The 18,558-nt window shown below is 40.5% G+C and overlaps 1 protein-coding gene across 12 annotated transcripts in view; it reads right to left on the bottom strand.

Annotated features, from left to right (window-relative positions):
* Positions 1-18,558, bottom strand: part of CCDC15 (coiled-coil domain containing 15) — an 80,933-nt gene that overhangs the window by 38,366 nt on the left and 24,009 nt on the right. For 3 of the 12 annotated variants that reach the window (XM_051848399.2, XM_051848384.2, XM_051848390.2), the window contains 7 exons: positions 16,209-16,328; positions 11,558-11,677; positions 10,269-11,324; positions 8,946-9,068; positions 7,821-7,943; positions 6,981-7,055; positions 2,054-2,176 (listed from right to left, as the gene is read on the bottom strand). In XM_051848399.2, coding sequence (XP_051704359.2) covers positions 2,054-2,176; positions 6,981-7,055; positions 7,821-7,943; positions 8,946-9,068; positions 10,269-11,324; positions 11,558-11,677; positions 16,209-16,328 — 1,740 coding nt within the window. The remainder of the gene's footprint in view (positions 1-2,053; positions 2,177-6,980; positions 7,056-7,820; positions 7,944-8,945; positions 9,069-10,268; positions 11,325-11,557; positions 11,678-16,208; positions 16,329-18,558) is intronic. The other 9 variants (XM_051848410.2, XM_051848432.2, XM_070047883.1 and 6 more) reach the window with 5 other exon arrangements.

The raw sequence follows: 18,558 nt of genomic DNA, 5'->3' as shown, positions 1-18,558 counted from the left end.
GGACCCAACTTAGCTTCTAGACTTCTGTCTACCCTAAATAAAGCTCTCACTTTCCTGTGTATTTCTTTCACTAAATAGATGTTAAAAACTTACTATGTCACCTGGTTTATTCAAGTTGATATTCAGAATTCTTCTCTGAATAGACAGCAAGAACCCACCAAATATTAATATTTAATATTATTAATAGGCTAGACAATATCAACATGCTTTCACCAAAAGAGCCAAGGCCATTTGAGGGGGAAAGGACAGTCTTTTCAACAAATAGGGGCGGCAAGACTGGACTGACCACATGAAGCTGTGCCCTTGCCACACATTATCTACAAAATTAATTCAAAATGTACCATGTACCTTGGGCCCAATTAGCTAAAACAGAAACACAGGAATTAAGCTTCAAGACATTGATTTTGGCAAAGATGTCTTGAATATGACACCAAAAGCGTAAGTAACAAAAGAAATGAATAGATAAATCAGGCTAATTAAAATTAAAAACTGTTTCGCATCAAAGGTCACTATGAATATAGTAGAAAGATAACATGGGACATAGGAGAAAATATTTGCACTGAGAAGCAAACAAACAGAATGCAAGGATGGAGAAAAAGAGAAAAGCTGTGATAAGGTGATCAGGGTGGTCTTTTCCAAGTGTTAGGCTGGAAGTGAGAAATTAGCCCATGTGTGTGTGAGAAGGGCCTGGAGACCCGCACCTACTGAAGAAGCCCCAGAAGCCCAGAATTTTGCACTTGAAAGTCCTGCCCAGACCCTAAGAATCTTCCAGATGGTCCCAGCCCTTCCCCAAGGAAAGCTCCTGGGAGAATTCTCTCTCCTCAGGACCAAATGGGTTACCTGACCTGACAACATGGGGCAATAAAACCTTCACAGACGGCCCCCTTTGCCTGGTGCCAACATATCTGGGGAGGAATTTGCTAATTTACCCTCTACAAACCCTTTGTCATAGAGAAGGAGGAGGGGAAGGAGAAACCTGGCCCCCTTTTTCCTTTAAAATCCCCAGTCTAAACAAAGACTGGGGCGCTCAGCTCTCCGCTCTCTGCTGACCCACCACCTGGCCTACTCAGGTGTATTCTCTCCATTCAACCATGTAACCTCACTCTCCCCCAGTCCGAGTGACCAGGAACTCTCTCCCTATCCCTTCCATTCTGAATTCTTTCTTACGTGTGAAGACAAGAACCCCAAGGCTTCCATGGCTCTTTTCTCTGGTGACACAAAGAAGTATCTTTTAAGCTGAAATTTGAAGGATGAGCAAAGACAAAATTTTTCAGGAAAAAGGGATGATTATGTCGGGGAGGGGAACATATACAAAACAATCTGAGGAAGGGAAGAGCTAGGTGTAACTCAGGATATGTATAAATGCCAACCTAGAATAAAACATGACAGTTTACCTTTTAGCCAACTCTAGAAACCCAAATTGAAAATCACAAAAGAGCTAGAGTTTGGTCCTGAAATTTTAGCCCAAATCCTACTTTCTGTCACTTTGCCCCGTTTTCATTCTGCTCTCTTAGAGAAGACTTAAGGAAATTTCTCTTTATCTCTCATATGTAATCTAACACTTCCTACTGCCTTGTTTTTTAAATTACATAAAACTACAAAATAGAAATTATCTGGAGTGGTAAAACTCTAGTGGGAATAAACTAGTCTTCAGTTAAGCAAATTTTAGTAAGCCAAGAGAACACTGTCTTGAAAACTATAGCTCTTATCTTAACTCAATGCCCCCAAGCCTTAGGCAATTCCAGCCCAATCTCAAGCAATTGATTTCCTAGTGCTGGTATCTGATGCTCTACCAACTTCCTGATGGAGCTCTCTTCTTAGCCTCTGGTGGAAGATTCCCATACCCATAAAAGACCTCGGGTTTTCCAAGAGGCAATAGGTGCTGCCACAATACCCTAGGTTTCAGTGAGAGTTCTAAAATCATCTTAGATCAGGACAGGTTTTGTATCCTATGAACTTAAAAATCTGCCTTTTGATCAACCTTACTGCCCTCAATTAGTAGGTACCTATAATCCTGTCTGAAATCTACTTTTCATACTCTGGTCTGCTCTACCTGTCGTCTGCTGGAAGCATCTCTCTGGGTCCTGGATGGAAGATGCTGATGGCTATCCAGTGGCAAATCCTCTCGCCATCTTTCAGCTGTCCCAACAGATGGCTGCTGCCTGAAGGATAAGCTCTGAAAGAGAAAACAGCACATCACATCGTGTGAGCAGTGACATAACAGTAGTGATAATACAAGACATTATATTTCATGTCACTATCATGGATTTTAACTCTACCCAGATCACAGACTTTAATCCATAAAGTAATAATCATATCTGTCTCCCAGGGTTATTGTGAGAATTAAATGAGATAATGCACACAAAATTCTGAAACCAATTTGGCTATGGTAAGTGTTCAATGAATGCAAGCCATTATATATAATACTAGTGATGTAGGCAGGCAGATAGGATAAAATCGATCAATTTGTGAGCTGGAAGGCCATGCCTTCACCACACCCCTGTGTGACCTCATACCCCTACCTGACCCCACCTGTATGCCCACCTGCCAATCAGGCTACATAACCACTCCCCTTTGGAAGTGGATAAAAGGCCTGGAACACAGTGGGCCTGGCCCTTTTTTCACCATTGCCCTTTGTTGCCCTGCACCTTCAGGGTGGGTGACCTTCTGTCCACCTGCTCTCTTTCCGCCTTTGCCTCGCTACCCTTGCTAAGCCGCTTGTCACTGCTCATAACCAAACGCTTTCTGAACGTGGCTCCTGGCCTGCTCTCCTCTTGGTATGGATCTAGACTTCCCCTTCTCCCTTAGATATAGCCCTCAGTCTCCTAAGCATTTCTCTCACTGAATAAAATCCTTAAAACTTACCATGTCATCTGGTCTATTTGAGCCAGCATTCAGAATTCTCTGAATTCATGGCAAGAGCCCACACAGCTTATTAATTTTGGAAATATTAATAAGCAAAATTATTTCATTAGTGCTATTTTAATAGGTAACACTATTATCATCTTGGTTAGTTACACAGATCCGACAAAACCAATCCAAACTCTCCACCGCTTCCTCTTTACTATACTCTGCTCTACCTGTATTCTGAGAGAGCCTGGATCCTGGATTTTACATAAAACACATTTATGGCAGCTTGGAAATAACTCATTTCTCCATTTCTCATCTGTCCTACCATGTGAGGCCTATCCATAGCTACTGTACTAAAAGGCAACATAAACATTGAACACAAATTATCTAAGCAGGAGCATCATGCTGTGGTAGCAATATTTAAAGCTTCTGAAGTTGTTACAGTAACTGATAAAGATGTGCTACATGCAGAACAAGAGGACTCTATTCTTTGCCCTTTATTACTGACCTTAACACTAAAGCCCTGAGGTAGTTACTACATCACTGTCAGTCTTGAGCCAAAACCAAAGGAATTTACTCTCTTCTACTTACTCTTCAACATGTTCTGCTCCACTTATTCTCTGGGAGGGGCTAGGTTGTGACTATTGGGTCAAACATACCGACGGTTTATCCTTCTGTTTTTGTGCCCATACCAAGCTGTTTTGATTGTAACTGCTCTGTAGTATGTCTTGACATCAGGTATCGTGGAGCCAGCGCTGTGGTGGAGTAGGTTAATCTTCTGCCTGTGTTGCCGGCTTCCCACATGGGCACTGGTTCTAGTCCTAGCTGCTCCACTTCCAATCCAGCTCTCTGCTGTGGCCTGGGAAAGCAGAAGATGGCCCAGGTGCTTGGGCCCCTGCACCCACATGGGAGACCTGGAATAAGCACCTGGATCCTAGCTTCAGATCAGCGCAGCTCTGGCCATGGCAGCCACTTGAGGAGTGAACCAGCAACGGGAGACCTTTCTCTCTCTCACTGTCTGTAACTTTACCTCTCAAATAAATAAATAAAATCTAAAAAAAAATCAGGTATTGTGATGCCTCCAGCTTGGTTTTTGTTGTACAAGATTTCTTTAGCTATTCGGGGTCTCTTGTGTTTCCATATGAATTCACCATCATTTCTTCTATATCTGCAAAGAATGTTGCTGGTATTTTGATTGGGATAGCACTGAATCGGTAAATAGTATGACATTTTGATGATGTTGATTCTTCCAATCCATGAACATGGAAGATTTTTCCTTTTTTGTGTGTGTGTGTGTATGTCTTCTTCTATTTCTGTCTTTAGTGTTTTGTAATTTTCATTGTAGAGATCTTTGACATCCTTGGTTAAATTTATTTGAAGGTATTTAATTATTTTGGAGCTATTGTGAATGGGACTCATCATCTTAAAAGTTCTTTCTCAGCCATGGTATTATCTGTGTATCAAAGGCCATTGATTTTTCTGCCACTTTACCAAACTTTACCAAACTTTTTTATAAAGAGTTCCAACAGTCTCTCCATGGAGTCTTTTAGATCTCCCATATATAGAATCATGCCATCTGCAATTAGGGATAGTTTTACTTCTCCTTTTCCAATTTGTAGCCCTTTGATTTCTCTTTCTTCCCTAATTGCTCTGGCTAGAACTTCCAGGACTGTATTAAATAGCAATGGTGAGAGTGGGCAAGCTTGTCTGTTCTGGACCTTAGGGGGAATGCTTCCAGCTTTCCCCCACTCAATATGATGCTGGCTGTAGGTTTGTTACAAATTCCCTTGACCGTGTCGGAGAATGTTCCTTCTATAACCAATTGGCTTAAGGTTTTCATCATGAAAGGGTGTTGTGTTTTATTAAACGCTTTCTCTTCATCTATTGAGATAACCATATGGTTTTTGTTCTTCTGTTTGTTATTGTGATGTATCACATTTATTGATTTGCAAATGTTGAACCAACTCTGAATACCAGGGATAAATCCCACTTGGTCCGGGTGAATGATCTTTCTGATGTACTGTTGGATTCAATTAGCTAGTATTTTTTTGAGGAGTTTTGCATCTATGTTCATCAGGGATATTTGTCTATAGTTCTTTTCTCTGTTGTATCCTTTTCTGATTTAGGAATTAAGGTGATGCAGGCTTCATAGAAGGAGTTTGGGAAGATTTCCTCCCTTTCAATTGTTTTGAATAGCTTGAGAAGAACTGAAATTAGTTCTTTAAATGTCTGGTGAATTCAGCAGTGAAGCCATCTGGTCCTGAACTTTTCTTTGTTGGGAGGGTCTTTATTACTGACTTACTTTCCATTTTGGTTATTTTTCTATTTAGGTTTTCTATATCTTCATAACTCAATTTTGGTAGGTTTTATGTGTCCTGGAATCTATCCATTTCTTCTAGGTTTCCTGATTTGTTGGCATACAGCTGTTTTTTTGTAGTAATTCCTGATGATTCTTTTTATTTCTGTGGTGTCTATTGTTACATTTCATTTTTCATCTCTGATTCTATTGAGTTGGGTCAGTGTGCCACGTGCCATTCCCTTCGTCTCTAATTTTAATGATTTCTTTCCTCCTACTAATTTGGGGTTGGTTTGTTGTTTTTCTAGGTCCTTGCAATGCATTGATAGCTCATTTATTTGGTGCCTTTCCAATTTCTTCATGTAGGCACCAATTGCTATAAACTTCTCTCTTTTTTAAAGATTTTTATTTATTTATTTGAGAGGTAGAGTTACAGATAGTGAGAGGAAGAGACAGAGAGAAAGGTCTTCCTTCCGCTGGTTTGCTCCCCAGATGGCCACAATGGCCGGAGCTGCGCCAATCAGAAGCCAGGAGCCAGGTGCCTCTTCCCGGTCTCCCATGTGGGTGCAGGGGCCCAAGCACCTGGGCCATCTTTTTCTGTGGCTTTCCCAGGCCACAGCAGAGAGCTGGATTGGAAGAGGGGCAGCTGGGACTAGAACCAGCACCCATATGGGATGCTAGCACTGCAGGCAGAGGATTAACCTACTGTACCACAGCGCCGGCCCCTAAACTTTCCTTTTAACACTGCTTTTGTTATATCCTGTAAGTTCTGATATGATGTATTATCATTTTCATTCATTTCCAGAATTTTTGCTGTTCATTGAGGAACATGTTGTTCAGTCTAGATATGTTCTAGAGATTCCCAAGTTATTGATTTCCAACTTCATTCCATTGTGCTCAGAGAAGATGCACGGCATGAGTCTGATTTTTTTTTAATTTGCTGAGACTTGATTTATGGCCTAGAATCTGATCTATCCTAGAGAAAGTTCCATGCACTGGTGAGAAGAATAAGTATTCTGCAACTGTGGGGTGAAACATTCTGTAGATATCAGGTCCATTTGGTCCATAGTGTTAATTAGCTCTGTTGTTTCCTTGTTGATTTTCTGTCTAGTTGATCTGTCTATTGATCAAAGTGGGGTACTGAAGTCTCCCATTACTATTGTATTGGAGTCTATGTCTCCCTTTAGTTCCATTAACATTTGTTTTAAATAGTCAGGCACCCTGTAATTGGGTGTGTATACTTTTATTATAGTCACATCTTCCTGTTGAATTGATCCCTTAATCATTACATAGTGCCCTTCTTTGTCTTTTTGAACAGTTTCTGTGTTAAAGTCTATTTTGTTTACTTTGGATTTTTTTGGTACTTTTACTGGGGGATATTCTGCTTGCACATTCTTTTATAGTAATGGCTTTCTGTGTTTCTGTGCATAGCACATCCTTAAGTATCTTTTGTAAGGCTCCACGAGTGGTGACAAATTCTTTTAATTTCTGTTTGTTATGGAAAGTCTTTCTTACACCTTCATTCATAATTGTGAACTTTGCAGGGTACAGTATTCTGGGCTGACAGACGGGTAGACCAATGAAACAGACAGAAACTCCAGAAATCAATTCACGCATCTATAACCAACTTATCTTCAACCAAGGAGCTAAAACCAATCCCTGGAGCAATGACAGTCTCTTCAACAAATGGTGCTGGGAACTGGATCTCCACATGAAAAATTATGAAACTAGACCTCTATCTTACACCTTACACAAAAAGTTACTCAAAATGGATGAAAAACGTAAATTTACAACCTAATAACATCAAATTACAGAGAACATTGGGGAAACATACCAAAGGCACTCCTGAAACAATTTCTCTTGCAATCTCCCATTTCTCAAAAGATGAGGGTTGTTTGATATACTTGTTCTAAAAGAACAACAAAATATAAACTGATTGAACAGAAGTCATGAGCTAGTAACAATATTATAGACTTCAATGACAAACCCAGATTAATGATAATAGGTGAATATAATAGAACATAATTGGGGTATATGTGTTTAAAATAAAAATTTTCAATCAAAGGAGAAAAATACCATAATAAATCCCAAGATATCCATCACTCAGCTTCAACACTGTCTTTTTTATTTAAAATTATCTATTTATTTGAGAGGCAGAGGGACAGAGGGAGTGAGTTAATATCTGCTGGTTTACTCCCCATATCCTCACAATAGCTAGGACCAGCCAGGGCTGAAGCTGGGAGCTGAGAACTCAATCCAGGTCTCCCACATGGGTGGCAGGAACCCAACTACTTAAGCATTATTTTTGCCGCCCCCCACCTCCCCTGGAGTCTACATTAACAGGAAGGCTGAATCAGAAGCCAGAGCCAGGAATCAACCCAGATACTCCAACACAGGACACAAGAACCCAACTACTAGGTTGAATGCCCAGTCCCATTTTGCTTTTTCATCTAACTCAACTGTTTTCCTAGAGGATTTTAAAGCAAATCACAGACTATCTTGGCACATTTTGAAACAACATGAAGACATTTTGCTTTTAACCTAACTCTGGATGCCTTAATTCTATGTATTCCACATACAAGCTAACTTGACAAGCTCTGTCCCCAGTCTTAAGTAATTTAGTCTTGCTGCTCTTTTAGAAAATATGTAGTCCTTCTACCGTATTCAGCTCTACCTGTTCTCTAAGGGAGGCTTGTTGCTGAACTTTAGGTGGAACATGCTGATGATACCCGAGAGGTAGCTCCTCTCTCACTTTCTCTTCTCTCATAAAATATGAGGGTTGCTTTGGAAACATGTTCTAAAGGAACAACAAAAACAGAAAGCAAATTATTTAACCAGGGCAATATACTAATCATAATATTGTAGGCTTCAGTGAGAACCCCTAGGAAGTGGTACCAAGTAAGAATATTCTGATACATTTTGGTATGAGTGAGGATGCTATAGTTTTAGCCCAACTCAATCGACATGAATGTGGTATGTTAACCTCATGAGTGACACAACTGATTTCATTCATATAGTCCATTAGATCAGTCTTTTGTATCATCAGTTGCAAGGGTGAAGAGAAAAGGGGAGAGACCAGCAGGAAATGAACTGCTTAGGGTTTAACAATCTGTGCCCATCCTTCCTGAAGCAGAGCTCCTGTTTTAATAGGACTTAAGACTACTTTCCCACTAACGTGGGAAAGAATCAAAGATATAATATTTTTACATTAACTCTAAAGTTTCTGATTCTATCATTCAAATTTATATAGACAGACAGGATTTGGCTCATGAGCTAGAGCCATCCCTACTTGATCCCACCTGTATACACGTATCTGTTAATCAAACTATGTAACCACTTCCCTTTTGGAAGCAAATAAAAGGCATGGAGCACCCTGGGCCTGCCCCTGTTTTGCCTGCATGTTACACCATTTTGCAATCATTCCTGCCTGCATGGTTTTCTCTGCATGGCTCTGGCCTGTGAACTCTTACATGTAGGCCCTGATCTGCTTTTTGCCTGGTATGGAATTCCCAGTTTATTTTTCTGATCACCCTCTCTTTTTTAAATAAAGTCCTTACATTCCTGTGTATTTCTCTCACTCTCTAAATAAATGTTAAACCTTACCACATCACCTGCTTCATTTGAGCTGGTATTTAGAATTCTTGTCTAAATAGATAGCAAGGGCTCTCAAAATATTAATTTTAGAAAAATTAATAATTTTAAAATATGCAAAATGATACCAAAATTACCAGTTAGTGAGAACTTATAAAACCCAGTTACTTTATTTCCTGACTCTTCATCTCTTTTTATTCTGCTCTACCTGATCTCTGATGACGTCCTGGATTTGGAGTTTGGGAGACTGATACTGATAGTCCATCAAAGAAAAGTCTTCTCTCCCTTCCTCATTTGTCATATCAGAGTATGGCTCCTTAAAGCGTACTTTCTAAAAGAGAAAAAACACAAACTATAAATTGTCTGGTAGGAGTAACATGATAACATCCTAGGCTCTGTCGAGAGCATTTTTTAAAACTCAGAATGATATGAAATATTATGGAATAAAACAGAAAATCTTACTTTTTGTCAGTTCTAAAGTTTAGCTGAGAGTAATCTTTGTAAGCTCCAAATTAAACCCTAAACAATTCAGTTCCTACTAATTCCTGGCCTTTTTCTGTTCTACCTTGCTCCTGAAAAAGCCTGTATAAAAAATCCCAATGGACATCCAAAAGATGTGCTTCCCTCCCTCTGCTACCTATCAAAATTGATGCCAGCTGCTGCAAGTTTGTTTTCTAAAAAATATCACTTATTAAGCTAAGAATTACAGCTTAACTAAGACTTTAGGTTTTAAGGAAAAGTCTGTAGTTAACTGAGGTCAGAAAAAAATTGGGCATCTTATGGAATAATAAAAAAAATTATATTCATCAAAAGTCCAACCACAGCCCTAAGTAATTTACTTCCTGTTGATCCCTTCTTCCTTATGTTCTAACTGCTATCTGGTGGAGGACGGGCCTTGGAATCTCTTGGGTGCTTGTGAGCCTCTCCTTTTCCATCTTTCAGCTGTCAGAGCAGATGATGGCTGCCAGAAACATTTTTCCTAATAAAGAAGATTTTTAAAAAATAAATTATCAAGGCCGGCACTGTGGCTCACTAGGTTAATCCTCTGCCTGCGGCGCCGGCACCCCGGGGTTCTAGTCCCAGTTGGGGCACCAGATTCTGTCCCAGATGCTCCTCTTCCAGTCCAGCTCTCTGCTGTGGCCCGGGAAGGTAGTGGAGGATGGCCCAAGGCCCTGCACCCACATGGGAGACCGGGAAGAAGCATCTGGGTCCTGGCTTCAGATCGGCGCAGAACGCCGGCCGTAGCGGCCATTTGGGGGGTGAGCCAATGGAAGGAAGACCTTTCTCTCGGTCTCTCTCTCTCTCTCTCTCTCTCTACCTCTGCCAGTCCAAAAAAAAAAAAAAATTGTCAAATAGGGGAAATGTACTGCTGATAATACTTCAACACTTACCAATAATCCTAGATTATAGAGAAATCAATCAGGAAACTACAAATCTCCAAATCAGCTATAACACAGTTCTTATAAATCTCACTCCACAAGCAAAAGTAGCTTATTTCTTCTTGTTGTATCTCCTTACCACTCTATTTTACCTGGTATTTGGGTAGAAATCCCTGCTTCTGACCTTTGGGTAAAGTATTCTGGTCTTCGAGGAGAAAATCCTGGTCCTGATCATTGGATGGAATATTCTGGTTATCAGGGAGAACATGCTGATCTCTGAAGGGAAAATGTTGGTCTTCAGAGAGAAAATCCTGGTCCTGCCATCTGGATAGAAAAGTCTGGTCTTTGGGAAGAACATGGTAGTCTTTGGGTAAAATATTCTGGTCTTTAGGTAGAAAGTTTTGGTCCTGATAATTGGATGGAATATTCTGGTTATTGGGGAGAACATGCTGATCTCTAAATGGAAAATTCTGGTCTTTAGGTAGAAAGTCCTGGTCCTGATAGTTAGGTAAAATAGTCTGTTCTTCGGGGAGAACACATTGGTCTCTGGGTAGAAAATCTTTGTCTGGACATTTGTGTAAAATATCCTGACCCTTGGAGAAAACACTTCGGTCTTTGGGCAGAAAATCCTGGTTCTGACATTTGAGAATATTCTCGTCTCTGGGGAGAACACACAGCTTTTTGGGTAGAAGATCTTCTTTAGGCAGAAAATCCTGGTCCTGACAGTTAGGTAGAACATTATGGTCTTCAGGTAGTATATCCCTGTCTTCACGTACATGTACAAAATCCTGGTCCTGATATCCAGGTAGAGTGTTCTGGTCTTTGGGTAGAAAAGCCTGGTTTGGGGGTAAAAAATTCTGGGCTTCCAACTCAGTACTCTCGTCTTCTAGCTCAACACTCTGGGCTTTCATCATACTATTCTGAGTATCCGTCTGAATATCCTGGCCTTCTAGCTCAACAGTCTGGCATTCCAGCTCAACAGCCTGAACTTGAAATTCAACAGCCTGAGCACTAGGCTCAACACTCTGAGCTTCCAAGTCAACACTGTGGACGTCTGTCAAATCGCTCTGGGATTCCGGAAGATCACCTTGCGCTTCTGGAAGATGATCCTGGGCTTCTGGAAGAATATGTTGAAAGCCCTGAAGATATGATGGCGTTTGTTCTTCCCCTTCCATCACAACAAATAAGGGACTTTTGAATTTTACTTTCTAAAAGTAAACATAAAGTATAGAATGTTACACAATAGCAACATTCTAGGCTTAACACAAGATTCCTTAAATAATCTTAATAATGTAGTCAAAGAAATCACCAACATAAAATGTAAAATTATAATCTTTGCCCAATTTAACAGAACCTTACATTTACAACCCAAAACCAGTACAACAGTATCAGCAATCCATAATCCAAATCATAACGAGTTTACTTTTTCTCCTTGTTTTACCTGAACTTTACTGAAACACACATCATTGTCTTCAGAAAGGAGATCCTGTTGATCCCCCTGAAATAAATCTCCTCCTTCCTCATTGGTTACAACAGATGAAATTTCCTCATAGTCAAGTTCCTAAAGAAAATATAAAAACAATTTTAAAAAAAACCCAAAAAACAGCAAAAGTAATTATTACAGGTAGAAACAATGTGATTATAATACAATCCTAGGCTTCAGGACACTGCAAATATAATTTTACCAGGATAGCATAGTCAAGTAGAATTAAATGTTTATAGTGACAGATTGTAAGCTGAAAACTATAAAACACTGTTGAAAAAATTAAAGACCTAAATACATGAAAAGAGATCCAAGATTCATGGATTAGGAGACAATACTGTTAAGATGGCAATAGTTCCCAAATTTGACTGAGTTAAAATGCCAGCTGGCTTTGTTGCAGAATTTAATAACTTAATCAAGAAACTCATGTGAAAGGACCTTTAAAAGTAAAACATTCATAAAAAAAAAAACAAAACAAAATACATGAAAAAAGGCTCAAAATCACTAGCCATCAGTGAAATGCAAATCAAAACCCCAATGAGATATTTCAATCTTGTCAGAATGGTTATTATCTAAAAGACAGAAAGTAACAAATGCTGGTGAGGATGTAGATAAACTCTTACACACTGTTGGTGGGAATGTACATTAGTACAGACACTACAGAAAACAATACAGAGATTTCTTTAAAAACTAGAAATAGAACTGTCATATGATCCAACAACCCTATTACTGGGCATATATCCAAAAGATGTGAAATCACTGTACCAAAAAGATGACACCTGCTCTACCATGTTTATCACAGCACTATTCACAATAGCCAAGATATGAAATCAATCAAGGTGTCCATCATCAGATGAATGGATAAAGAAAATGTGATATATAAACACAGTGGAATACTAATCAGTCTGGGAAAGCAGTAGAAGATGGCCCAAGTGCTTGGGCCCCTGCACCCGCATGGGAGACCAGGAAGAAGCACCTGGCTCCTGGCTTCAGATCGGCACAGCTTCAGCCATTGAGGCCATTTGGGGATTGAACCAACGGAAGACCTTCTCTCTGTCTCTCCCTCTCACTGTCTGTAATTCTACCTCTCAAATAAATAAATAAAATCTTTTTTTAAAAAAACTTACTTCAAACCTACAGTAATTAAGACAGTGTGATATTAGCAGAACAGACGCAGAGATCAATAAAATAGAACTGGGAATTCAGAACAAACTATCAGATTTCTAATCACTTGATTTTCAATAGGGTATTAAGATTACTCAATGGAGAAAGATCAGTCTTTTCAAAAAATAGTGCTAGGATAACTGAATACCAACATGTAAATGAATTAAATTGAAACACTTCTTCACCCCTTATATAAAAATTAACTCAAAATGGGTCATAGACCTAAAAGTTAGAACTAAAACTGTAAAATTTTTGAACACATCAGAATAAAACTTCATGACTATGGGTTAATCAATGATTAGTAGATACTTCACTTAAAGTATAAGCGACAAAAGAAAAAGAAAATAAATTTACACCAAAATTAAAAGATTTGTGTTGTAAATGATACCATTAATAAAATAAAATGACAACCCACAGAATATATGTAACTCAATCTAGTAAGGGACTTGCTATTCATAACATATAAAGAATACCTACAGTTCAGTAGTTAAAAATAAAAAAAATAAAAAAAAAAAAAAACACAAAGGAGCCAGCACTGTGGCATAGTAGGCTAAGCCTTCGCGTGCAGGGCCAGCATCCCATATGGGTGTCAGTTTGTGTCCTGGCTGCTCCACTTCTGACCCAGTTCTCTGCTATGGCCTGAGAAAGCAGTGGAGAACTGCCCAGGTGCCTGGGCCCCGCACCAACATGAGAAACCCAGAGAAAGCTCCTGGTTCCTGACTTTAGAGTGGCCCAGTGGATGGAGGACCTTTCTGTCTCTCCCCTTCTCTGTAACTCTCTCAGATAAACAAATAAAATCTTGGGAAAAAAAAAAAAAAAAGACAAATGACACAACTAAAAAAAAAATCCACAGGCAAAGAGCCCATGGGAGTATTATAGACATGGAAAGCCAAGACACTCTGCAAAAAACAAAAAACAAAAACAAAAACAAAAAAACCACAACTGTATGAAAGATCTCGCGAGTGAGATCCCAGTGGAAAGAACGGGCCATCAAAGAAGGAGGTACCTTTCTCTGAAGGGAGGAGAGAACTTCCACTTTGACTATGACCTGGTCTGAATAAGATCGAAGTCGGCGAACTCAAAAGGTTTCCATAGCCTTGGCAACTCATGACTAGAGCCTAGGGAGATTACTGACGCCATAAACAAGAGTGTCAATTTGTTAAGTCAACAACAGGAGTCACTGAGCACTTACTCCTCATGTAGGATCTCTGTCCTTAATGTGTTGTCCAATGTGAATTAATGCTATAACTAGTACTCAGACAGTACTTTACACTTTGTGTTTCTGTGTGTGTGCAAACTGTTGAAATCTTTACTTAATATATATTAAATTGATCTTCTGTATATAAAGAGAATTGAAAATGAATCTTGATGTGAATGGAATGGGAGAGGGAGCGAGAGATGGGAGGGTTGCGGGTGGGAGGGAAGTTGTGGGGGGGGGAGCCATTGTAATCCATAAGCTGTACTTTGGAAATTTATATTTATTAAATAAAAGTTTAAAAAGGAATTCTTTAAAATATTTTTTAAAGATTCTTATTTATTTGAGAGGTAGAGTTACAACAGTGAAAAAGGTCTTCCATCCACTGGTTCACTCCCCAAATGGCCACAACAGCTGGAGCTGAGCTGATCCGAAGCCAGGAGCCTAGAGCTTCTTCTGGGTCTCCCATGTGGATGCAGGGGCTCAAGCACTTGGGCCATCTTCTACTGATTTCCCAGGCCACAGCAGAGAGCTGGAACAGAAAGAGGAGCAGCCACAACTAGAACTGGCACCCATCTGGGATGTTGGCCCTGCAGGCAGAGGATTAACCTACTGTGCCACAGTGCCAGCCTCAGGCAAAGTATTTAAATAGGTATTTCCTCCACAAGAGGTAAAACTGAGCAATAAGTATAAGAAAAAATATGAACATCATTAGCCATCAGCAAAATGCACATGAAAAGTACAATGAAATACCAAGGATAGCTATAATCAAAAGATCAACAATAACATGTTGGAGAGGATGTGGGGAAAACGGAATCATTATATATTGGTAGAGGAAGACAGGTTAACAGTTTCTCAAAATGTTAAACATAGAGTGGCCCAGCAATTTCACTCCTATGTATCTACTCAAGAGAAGTAAATATCCATACATAAATGGATGCACAATTACTCACAACACAATTATTCATAAAACCCAAGAAGCGGAACTTACCCAAATGTCCACCAAGTGATGAGTGAATAAACCAAATGTGGTATACAATGAAATATTATTTGACAATAAGAGGAATGAAAGTACTGATGCATGCTACAATGCAGGTGAACTTTGAAAAAATGCAGAGTTAAAGAAACTAGTCACAAAATGCCACATATCACACGATCCCATTTATTTGAAATGCCCAGAATAGGGAAATCTATAAAGACAAAAAGTAGGAGCTGATGTTGTGGTGCAGAGAGCTTGGTTGCTGCCTGTAATGCCAGCATTCTGGGTCACAGAACCAGTTGGGTTCCTGGCTGTTCCGCCTCCAAACCAGTTCCCTGCTAATGTGCCTGGGAAAGCAGTGGAGGATGGCCAAGTGCTTAGGCCCTTAACACCCACGTGAAACACCTGGATGGAGCTCCAGGCCTTAGCTTCAGCCTGGCCATTAACATCATTTGAAGAGTGAATCAGCAGATAGAAGATATCTTTCTGTGTGTGTGTTTGTGTGTGTGTGTGTTCTATATCACTCTCCTCTTCAAATAGATAAATAAATCTTTTAAAATGTCAAATTAGTTGTTGCTTAGGACTGAGTTAGGCGCAGGTAAGAATGGGAAGTGACCATTAATGGGGATGGGGGTTTCTTTTTAAGAGTGAACAGAATGCTCCAAATTAAATTGTTGTGACAGTCACATAACCCTGTGAATATACTAGGAAACCACTCAACTGTACAGTTTGAATGTACAATTTGAATTGTATGGTATATGAAGTACATCTCAATAAAGCTGGCTAAGAGCCGGCGCCGTGGCTCAATAGGCTAATCCTCCACCTTGCGGCGCCGGCACACCGGGTTCTAGTCCCGGTCGGGGCGCCGGATTCTGTCCCGGTTGCCCCTCTTCCAGGCCAGCTCTCTGCTATGGCCAGGGAGTGCAGTGGAGGATGGCCCAGGTGCTTGGGCCCTGCACCCCATGGGAGACCAGGAAAAGCACCTGGCTCCTGGCTCCTGCCATCGGATCAGCGCGGTGCGCCGGCTGCAGCGGCGGCCATTGGAGGGTGAACCAACGGCAAAGGAAGACCTTTCTCTCTCTGTCTCTCTCTCTCACTGTCCACTCTGCCTGTCAAAAAAAAAAAAAAATAAAATAAAATAAAATAAAATAAAGCTGGCTAAAAATATAAATACTACACATTATAATCCTAACCCTTAATTCTATCCTAAAATAGCTGTGGAAGTTCTAACAAACCACTGTTTTTCCCCTTTACTCTTTGCATTTCCCTACCTGATCTTCCATATAGTTCTCGTAATGTACAGTAGTTAAAAGATCTTGATGGCCCTTAAAAGAGAACTCTCCTCTTCCTATATTTATCCTGATGAATGCTGGTTTCCTAGAAAGTGCTCTCTGGGGGAAAAATCAATACAAATATATAAATGATGTAAGGAAAGCAATATTCTCATGACACTAAGCTGAGTTTTTTTGAAACACCTGATCTTAGTAAGTTATGCTAGTATTTTTGTATCAGAAGTAGAGCAGCCAGAACTCAAACCAGCACCCACATGAGATGCTGGCACTGCAGGCGGCAGCTTTACCTGCTAGGCCACAGCGTTAGCCCACAAGTTATGCTAGTATTTTTAAAGAATAAAGAAGGGTAGGCATTTGGCATAGTGGTTAAGATAACACTTGTGATACCCAAAACTCACATGGGAGTGCCTTGGTCCAAGTCCCAGATCTGCTTCCAATTCCAGCTTCCTGATAATGTATACCATGGGAAGCAGCAGGTGACGGGTCAAGTATGGATCCCTGCCACCCATGTGGGAGATCCCAGATGGAGTTTCAGGCTCCTGTCCTCAGCCTGACTCAGCCTCTGTTGAGGGCATCTGGGGAGTGAACCAGCTGATGAAAGATCCACCAACCAATCTCTCTCTCTCTCTCTCTCTTTACCTTTCAAATTGAAGAAGAAGAAGAAGAAAGAAGGAAGAAGAAGGAAGAAGAAGGAAGAAGAAGGAAGAATGAAGAAGGAAGAAGGAAGAAGAAGAAGAAGAATTGGGGGCTGGCACTGTGGCTCAGCCCCAGCCTGCAGCACCAGCATCCCACATGGGTGTAGGTTCAAGTCCAGGCTGCTCCACTTCCTATCCAGCTCCCTGCTAATGTGCCTGGAAAAGCAGAGGAGGCCCACGTCCTTGGGTCCCTGCACCCATTTGCGAGACCAGAAAGACGTTCCTGGCTCCTGACTTTGGATCGACTCAGCTCCAGCCATTGTGGCCATTTGGGGAGTGAACCAGCAGATGGAAGACCTCTTTCTCTCTCTCTCTCTCTCTCTCTCTCTCTCTGTCTCTACCTCTCTCTGGAATTCTTTCAAATCAATAATTTTTTTAAAAAAATTAAGAATTAAGAATTAAAAATAAGGCCGGCACCGCAGCTCACTAGGCTAATCCTCCGCCTTGCAGCGCCGGCACACCAGGTTCTAGTCCCAGTTGGGGCGCCAGATTCTGTCCCGGTTGCCCCTCTTCCAGGCCAGCTCTCTGCTGTGGCCAGGGAGTGCAGTGGAGGATGGCCCAGGTGCTTGGGCCCCGCACCCCATGGGAGACCAGGAAAAGCACCTGGCTCCTGGCTCCTGCCATCAGATCAGCGCGCCGGCCGCGGCGGCCATTGGAGGGTGAACCAACGGCAAAGGAAGACCTTTCTCTCTGTCTCTCTCTCTCACTGTCCACTTTGCCTGTCAAAAAAAAAAAAAAGAAAAAAAAAAGAATTAAAAATAGTGAATTCTAGTTCAAACATACAATCAACCAACCACATGTCAAACATACAGGAAGAAAAAGACTGGTAGGAGAATACATAAACTTTATAAATAACAACTTGCTACTACTCTAGCCAATAACAATTTTATAAGATTTATGATCTTAGTTCAGACAACTGACAGAGGGTAAACAAGTATACAAGTATATGTTCTAATTCCAGAAATCAATCCAAGCATCTACAACCAACTTATATTTGACAAAGGAGCTAAAACCAATCCGCGGAGCAAGGACAGTCTCTTCAACAAATGGTGCTGGGAAAACTAGGAGTATGAAGCAGGACCCCTCCTTACACCTTATACAAAAATCCATTCAAAATGGATTAAAGACCTAAATCTGCAATCTGATACCAAACAATTATTAGAGAACATTGGAGAAACCCTGTAAGACATTGGCACAGGCAAAGACTTCTTGGAAAAGACCCCAGAGGCACAGACAATCAAAGCCAAAATCAACAAATGGGATTACATCAACTAGAGAAGCTTCTTTCTGTAAAAGAGCACTCAGCAAAGTTAAGAGGCAACCAACAGAATGGGAGAAATTATTTGTGAACAATGCAACTGATAAATGATTAATAACCAGAATATGTAAAGAGATCAAGAAACTCCACAACAACAAAACAAACAACCCAATTAAGAAATGGGCCAAGGACTTAGACATTTTTCAAAAGAGAAAATCCAAATGGCCAACAGACACATGAAAAATATTCAGGATCACTAGCCATCAGGGAAATGCAAATCAAAACCACAATGAGGTTTCACCTCACCCCAGTTAGAATGGCTTTCATACAGAAATCAACAAACAACAAAAACTAGTGAGGATGTGGGGAAAAAGGT

Source organism: Oryctolagus cuniculus, chromosome 1 (assembly GCF_964237555.1).
Source record: "Oryctolagus cuniculus chromosome 1, mOryCun1.1, whole genome shotgun sequence".
NCBI lineage: Eukaryota > Metazoa > Chordata > Mammalia > Lagomorpha > Leporidae > Oryctolagus > Oryctolagus cuniculus.
This window is presented reverse-complemented; position numbering and strand designations above follow the sequence as displayed.